Source organism: Pristis pectinata, chromosome 20 (assembly GCF_009764475.1).
Source record: "Pristis pectinata isolate sPriPec2 chromosome 20, sPriPec2.1.pri, whole genome shotgun sequence".
In the NCBI taxonomy this organism is placed as follows: Eukaryota; Metazoa; Chordata; class Chondrichthyes; order Rhinopristiformes; family Pristidae; genus Pristis; species Pristis pectinata.
In genome coordinates, this window is record NC_067424.1 from 35,592,615 (window position 1) to 35,600,693 (window position 8,079).

The 8,079-nt window shown below is 45.5% G+C and overlaps 1 protein-coding gene across 4 annotated transcripts in view; it reads right to left on the reverse strand.

The window, feature by feature from the left end:
- LOC127580690 (transmembrane protein 263-like) overlaps window positions 1–6,163 on the reverse strand; it is a 29,702-nt gene extending 23,539 nt beyond the window's left edge. For 2 of the 4 annotated variants that reach the window (XM_052034447.1, XM_052034449.1), the window contains exons 1-2: window positions 5,970–6,161; window positions 5,642–5,725 (exon numbers count right to left, since the gene is read on the reverse strand). Coding sequence is in view for 1 of the 4 variants with exons in the window: in XM_052034446.1 (XP_051890406.1) it covers window positions 5,970–5,978 (9 nt within the window). In the remaining 3 variants the exon portion in view is untranslated. Of the gene's footprint in view, window positions 1–5,641; window positions 5,726–5,969 lie in introns of all 4 variants that reach the window. The other 2 variants (XM_052034446.1, XM_052034448.1) reach the window with 2 other exon arrangements.
- Window positions 6,164–8,079: the final 1,916 nt, after the last annotated feature.

Here is an 8,079-nt window from a genome sequence, read left to right on the forward strand (position 1 = left end):
TTGCCAAAATGTCGACTGTGTTTACCTCCTTAGATGCTGCCTGACCCGCTGAGTTCCTCCAGCGCTTTGTGTGTTGCTCCAGATTGCAGCATCTGCAGTCTCCTGTGTCTCCACGGCAAGCCATATGGCTGCCACAGAGCGAGCTCTTTCACAATGCTAACCCACTTCCCAGTTGGCACCATGCAAATCAGACTGTAACTGTGAGCTCATTTGCCATCAGTGAATGAACAAGTCAGCTTCTCGCACTCTTAAGTGTGAGAAAAATCGCAACTTGTAATTTCTTAAAGTGAGGATGTCCCATTTATCACTTTTCTTTTATGGAACTCTGTTTTGCCCTAAAGCCAAATCAAGTGCCTATACAGCACAGCAAAACTGGGTTAGTGATGAAGAGCATGGGTGTGAAAACCAAAAATGCAATCTCATCTACACAAGAGGAGCAGAGGGAAGTTTGCAAACCTCACAGGCAAACCTCCATTCAACTACCTCTTAATAATATTCAGTGAATCATGCAAAAACCAGAACAAAACTGGAAAAGAGCAACAGAAGTAGGCCACTCAATTAGATCATTGGCAAGCTCAGCCTGCAAAAATAATCAGCTAATTACGTTGTAGTTGTACAAGAAATTGGTGAGAGCCGCACTTGGAGTACTGTGCACAGTTTTGGTCAACCTGGAAGGAGTGCAGAAAAGGTTTACAAGGACGTTGCTGGGACTAGAGGGCCTGAGTTATAGGGAGAGGTTGGCCAGGCAAGGTCTTTATTCCTTGGAATGTAGGAGAATGAGGGGCGACCTCACAGAAGTGTTCAAAATTATGAGAGGGCATAGATAAGGTGGACGGTACAGTCTCTTCCCCAGGGTAGGGGAATCCAAAAACTAGGGGGCATAGGATTAGGGTAAGAGGGGAAAGATTAAAAAGGGACCTGAGGGGTAACTTTTTCCACGCAGAGGTTGGTGAGTATATGGAACAGGCTTCCAGAGGAGGTGTTGAGGCGGCGTACCATTTAAGAAGCACTTAGATAAGTACATGGAGGGGTGGGACTTAGAGGGATATGGGCCGATCGCAGGAAGTTGGGACGAGCTGGGTGGACAGTGGTCGGCATGGACTCGTTGGGCTGAAGGGCCTGTATCCCTGCTGAATTGCTCTATGACTCCCTCTAGGATTTTCTAGTTCCCTAGAAAATGGCTCCTATCCAATCACTAGAGCAAGAAGTACCCATCCAACATCAGACCATGAGTTGTGTCAAGCAGCAGCAACACAGGAGGACATTAGAAGCCCATCATTGCCAGATCTTAAGAGCCTTCAAACAAAATTGTTGAGCATTCCGCATTAAGGTTCCCTCCTATGACGGAGCTCTCAGATCTCTAAATTTACCCTGTATAGAGTTACTTAAACTAAGTTGTTAGCAGCATTGGAAATGCCACAGTAGTTTGATCGAGCCAGTCCAAGACCATCCATCTGAGCAGATCATCAGTGTCAGATGCCATATGGGGGACAATCACTCTTAGTCAGAAGGTAAAGGGCTCAGAAGTTCCCCTCTAGAGACTCGAGTACCAAATCAGGCTGATACTCCAGTGCTGTACAGAGGAAGGACTGGGGCTGACCGAGCTGCCACCTGTTGCAAATGTTGAACTGAGGTTCCACTCGCCCCTTAAGTGCATCACAAGAGATCTGATGTTAACTCTGAAGAGCAGGGGCATTTTTTCTGGTGGCCCAGACAATACTTATCCCTCAATCAATGTCTGAAACACATTATCTGGCTATCATCATGTTATTGTTTGGGTGCTTGCTGTATGCAAATTGGGTGCTTTGCTTCATGCACCATCACCATAATTTTCAGTTCAAAACAACTGCTTTGGCTGCAAAATGCTCCAGGCATCCCAAGGTGAGAAAGACACTAAAGACGTGCACGTGTTTTTTCCCCTATTCTGGAGCAGAGTAGGAGAATCTCAATGTCCAATGATTGGTCAAAATATTGACTAGACAACTCATCAGCGTCGCCCTAGTGTTCTGCAGATGGCGTTGAAGGGTCAAATACAAAGGTTTTTCCACCATTGATCTACCATCATTTAGAACCCAAATACCCCAACTTAGAACTATCCCATCACTATATCACTTGGTTTCAACATTTTCTGCATGACTTATTCCCTCCTTTAAACCTTGTTCTTAAGCTGAGTTAAAAATCACATTTTGTAGTCTGCCATCCTCCAGTAACCAGATTTTATTTGCTTTTTGGTAAAATTAAGAGAAGTTTATTCACTCCTTTGGCCAGGATAACGTTCAATCAGATGACAACTGTTCGCCAACTCCATTTACCTGCCTGTGATCCATATCCCAAGTACATCACTCAACAAATCTATTCATTTTGTTCTGAAAGCCCTGTTATGCACAATCAAAGCCACTGCGGAGCGAGTTCCAGGTTTCCACTGGCACTTGTGGAAAATGTCCTCCCTGATTTTGTTCCTGGTTCTCATACAAGGATTCCGTCCCTCGACCTTGACTTCCCTGCAGAGGAAACTTAAATAGATTGGAGTGTCACTGCATGGGGGACCTGCCACAGTTTCACTTGAGGTGGCAGGCAAGAGACACTCTGACCTACACAGCATGCAATGTGTCCAGTGTGTTGGAATCGCAAAATTCTGGCCCTGCATGCATAACACAAACATTAGGCTCAAAACTTCATGAAAAATGTGGATGTTAAAGTGCAACTTGCAGTCACGGTAGGAGTGGTTTCTCATGGCTGGGAAATGCCACTCAAAGTATTGGAGTTGAATGGCATTAATCTGCCCTTGAGTGACTGAAGGGAGGTGGCATTTTATGCCCTTAACAGACTATGGGGCACTGTGGTGTCAGAGGTTGGCACTGACAGAGGGCAGTGGTGGTTGGTACCCTTGTCCCCACACCCCAGAAAACAGAAAGAGGACTTGCCTGGCTGAAGGACCACTCAGGAAGGAATGGAACAGCTTCAAGTTCAGACTTCACATGGCCTGGATAATGACAGGCACTTAAACCAATACACAGGAGACTTTATACTGGTGAAGTGCTTAAGCATAGAAAAGAATTGCAATGGTAATGATTATCATTTGCAAAATAGTGTGTCACAAGCATTCGGGTAGGGGGAGGGAGGAATGCACTACATTATTCCAAAGCAGGCTGCATGTGCATGGAGTTACTGATCATATTCAGCAACCAGGTTTCAAATAGAATTTTACCATGCAGCATAAAAAAACACTGCATTATGCAACAGAATTTCCAGGCCATTGTCTCTATACCAGACTTATTTTTCTTAGCATTTTAAATACCTCAATCAGATCTTCTCCCACTATTCAGTTTCCCAATTCACAGATTCATGAACTCTGTAGGTCAAGAACTCTATGAATCACCATTGGGTGTTCATAAAACTCCAGTGATATATTAGATATTCAGTAGGATTATCATCAATATATTGAAAGTGCAGCTTACATCATGTTAGTGGTGAAGAGGCAAGAACCGCAATCCTTTTGCTCACATTTTTGAAAACTTCAGTGAGAAAGTGTGATCCCTATCTTTAAAGTCCCACCTGAATCTGCCACCTAAAGTTCAGAGCACTGCCTTGTGATTAAAGGGAGCTCCTGAGAAATAAAACCCAAGGGATCAATCCTCAGTGAACAAACTTCCACTTCACACTTTTCACCACTTCCTGATGTTGTACAGTGTGGAGCAGCCATGGAGGTATTTTTGAACTCTAATCACTGTGGTAGTGCAAGAAACTCAGCAGCCAATTACACACAGTATATCCCACAAATTGTAAAGCAATGATCAGCCCCTATCCCAGGTACCCAGGCACAGTTTTGCTACCTCTAACTTACATAGACAGGAGAACTCAGTTTTAAAACATACTGTATCGAAACAAACAGTGGTCTGAGCTGAAAGACTGACAATGACGGGCAAGGATGGGATGTGGGGCCCAAACTAGGTGGATGACAGGCATTAGAAAGTCTCAGAGGGACAGGGAACCCCCCCATGATTGGCAATAACAAGCATGAATGTACTGTCACTATGCTCCGGCCTGCAGGTTGGCCATTTATAATATCCCAATGAGAAGTGGTTTTACCATTTGGATGTTCAAACTGCTAGGAGCACCAGCAAGCTCGACAAGAGGCATCAATCCTTCTGCAGTAAAGGACTCACATTGGGGATTTTACAACATGCCCGTCAACACAGCAATACCTCAAGTTTAAAAATATCCTAGTATTCAAATCCCTCATGGGCTCAGCCCTGTTTTCCATCCCCACAGCCATCCATGAGCTCTACATTTTTCCAATTCTGCTCACGTCTATCCCAGGTTTTCATTGCTCCACCACTGGATGTTATTCCTGTCCCGTCCTCAGCTTTTGATCACTTGTCTTACATTTCTGCGGCTCCACGTCAAACTTCATCTGAAAATGAACCTGTCAAGCACTTTAGAAAGTTTTATTAGGTTAATAGCCCCACCTGAATGGAAGTGGTTCCTCTTGGTGTTTTAGCATACAAGGAGCTGCATTGTGTAATCATCACCAACTGAACAGCCCAGATCCAAGTGCAAGGTGGAACCTTGACAAAGAACACAGCCTACCAGAAAGCTGGTACCTCGACCTGGCACTCACTGGCTACCTACAGTTTAGATCATCAGTCCATCTCATGACTCAGACTGGGATCTTGTAAGCGCTTTGACGAAAGCGCTATGCTTAAATGCTCAAGTCATGCGTTTTGCTTAATAAGCTTGGGCTATATTGGGATCATGCTGCAATTGTAGAGACAAGAAAGGCCATTACAAGGACCCAAAGAACTGTTTCCAAGCCCAAGTGGCAGCCAGCAGATCATTAGCAATAGCCTCTAATATGGGCCAGGAACTCGAGCAGCCAAGACTTACATATGCCAATCACGGAGGGCACAGTGGCACTACAATTAACACCACTGCCTCACAGCTCCTCTGACCCTGGTTAAATCCTGACCTCAGGTGCCATCTGTGGGGAGTTTGCACATTCTCCCTGTGACCACCTGGGTTTCCTTGTGTATCCCAGAGCTAACCAGATGTTGTAAATTGGGTAGCCAGAGAATGGGGGGGGGGGGGGGGGGGGGGGGAAAGAAGAGTTGGAGAGACGATGGGAGAATAGGTTACAGGGAAATAACTGAGGGGATGGGCTGGTGGGAACATTGTGTGACCTGGCACAGACTCAATCAGCCAAATGGCGGTCCCTCTGTAAGGAAATATGAGATACTGGGATCCCATATTAAGCTGGGGCAGTGTTATCAGAGGCACTCCTGTCACCAAGATAACAGGTCAATCCTGAACGTACGGCTAAAAAGAAACGAAGGTCATGAATCAAGGAGCTGAGATACACAAACAGACAAATGCAATTCCACACACCAGGGCTCGGGATAAAGGGAGAAATCCCTGCAAACGGCACCACATGCCAGACCCAACCTAAGCGCCCCATCGACTGAGATCTTGGTGACATGGCGCTGCTGACTTGTCACCGAGGAGCCTGCCTGACAGGATGGGCAAACGGGGACTCAAACTGAACACAAAACAGAACTGCTTCCACAACTTTATCCCATTCGTTTGCAAACAACCAACTCAGTTGAACAAAGTAAACCGAAGAGCACAACCGTGCTACTTTTACCTCGTGTTAGCACCGTGCAAGTGGCAAACACCTTCTCTCCCTCTCTCCAAACTACACGGGGTTCTTCGTGCAGATCCTCCGCTCCTGAAACATTTATTTCGGGCAGTCTATCAATTTTCTCTCTCCCTCTTTGACGACACAGTGTCAAGAACACACGTGAACGTTCGTTTCGTTTGGCTATTTCAACTACAGTGAGCAGATTTTAAAACAATGCGCGAATCTTTGCCTTAAACATGAATATCTGGGGGAAAAAACTACACAAAACAAAAAGTTGTGCACTTCTCTCTCTGAGGTAACTGCAAAATAAAGAGGCGCCCGCGTGTGGTACCTTCACCATTCTTGGGTTGCTCACTGCTCGTCTGCCCTCTGCTCTGCCCCCGCACCGGACGACGTTCAGCTCCTCAGATCAGTGGGAGGGGGTGAGGGGTAACGCTGATGCCCCCGTGGCACCGACCCTCTCGCCTGCTCCACGACTCCTGGCTCAACGCTGCCGACGTGGCGCTCCGCCCCGCTACACAACCGGACGTGGCGTCAAGTACAGCGCAGAGAGAGAATAAGCTGCCAAAAAAGCAAGGTTAATTGTTGCTGCACAGCTGTCGCTGTCAGGAGGGGTAACTTCTGTGAAGTGGAGCCATCTGCATCATAACCCGAGGCGGCGGCGGCCCATTGTTTAGAGGTGCCAAGTGCAAAGACTTGAGTGGTACAAGAGCTAAAGCCACACTCCGCGGGCTGCAGCCGTCCCTGCTATAGGATGCTGCGGAGGGACCGCACTCATTGAGATAGCCTGCAAAAATGCAGGGGACTTCTCATAATCGTTCTTTCTTTCCCTGGGGTGCACTTCTAGCCCGAGAGCCGACAGGAGGTGGCCTGTTAAGTGCTGACAGTCCGAAGGGCCAGCTCCCCTCGCACTGTGTCTGTATGAAGGGGGCGAGACAGAAATGGAGATGGATAGGTGCACTGGTTCTAAAAGATTGGAGAGTCCAATGGTCTGAAAGTTGGAAGGGGTCTGGTGTCTCTGACTCCAGCGAGCATTGTTCGAGCAATACTTGAAGGAAATCTTCCACCACCCTGCTTCATTGAGTTCATCTGATCCACCACAGGATGGGAAGCATTACCAAGTTCAAACTGAGAAGAGAGTCCAGTGATTCGCTTCAGACAGCCAGTATTTGGTACATCATTGTGTGGTCTAATGTCCCCATCTCTGGCATGCTATTGTTCTCCATGGCCCCTCCCTCTGATAATACCAGCTGCACTATGTTTGGCCTGGACCTATCTCCTTTTTATACTTCAGCAGTGGGAAAGGCACAGTTTGTAAGGAATGCAATGTACTTGGTGAACATGACCATAACGTTGGACTGAGTGCAATGGATAAATATATGAGGAAGTGCACAGAATATTAACCTAGAGACTGGGATATTAAAGTGCTAGTAAATTGGAATTAAGTACAAATCATATTGAGGAACAAACTTGCGAGTACATTGCAGAGATATGCAAAAGACATGGTTGCATAACTGGTAGACTTAACTATCCAAATACAGATTGGGACCAATGACATAGGAAGAAAGAAAGGGAGGAGTTTCTACAGTGTATTCAGCAGAACTTTCTTGATCAGCAGATTTATGGCCCAACAGGGAACTCCTCATTGGACCTAGTTCTTGGAAATGAAAGGGGCCAATTGGAACAAGGATCTAGAAGGGAACATCTAGAAAACAGTGATTGTAATATCATAACATTTAGGATAGCTATGGCCTTGTTAAATTGGAACCCAAGCTTGTCAGGCAAAAATATAATTAAGTAATGGGAGGCCTGTAAAGTAGAGATATTTCAGCTACAGTCTGGATCTCAAGAGAGAGAAGGTTAGGGAAATGAAAACCAGATTGATAGAGGACAGGAAAACCGCAGATATTATACCCTTGTTCAGAAAAAGGTATATGGATGAACTCAGTAATAACAGACCCGTCGGTTTGACATCAGTGGTGGGGAATATAATAGAAACAATTATCAGAGATATTAGCAGTCACTTGAACATGATTGAATTGATTAGAGAAAGCCAGTATTGATTTTAAGCAAAATCATGTCTAAACCACTTTTAGAGTTTTTGGATGGAGTAATAGAGAGGGTTGATGAGGGAAATCTGGTTGATGTAGTAGACATGGACTTCACAAAGCCATTTAATAAGGTGATACCACAGGCTTGTCATCGAGATTGAAGGCAGTGGAATAACAGAAGCTGTAGCAGTATAGTTAGAACAATGGTTAAGTCACAGGAAACAGAGTAGTAGTGAAAAGTTATCAGACCAGGCGAAAGTTCACAGTGGAGTTCCCCAGGGATCAGTGCTCAGAACACTACTTTTCTTAATATATATTTGTATTTGGGTGTACAAGGTGCAATTTCCAAATACACAGATGAAATATAAGGCAGATGGTAACAGACGGTCT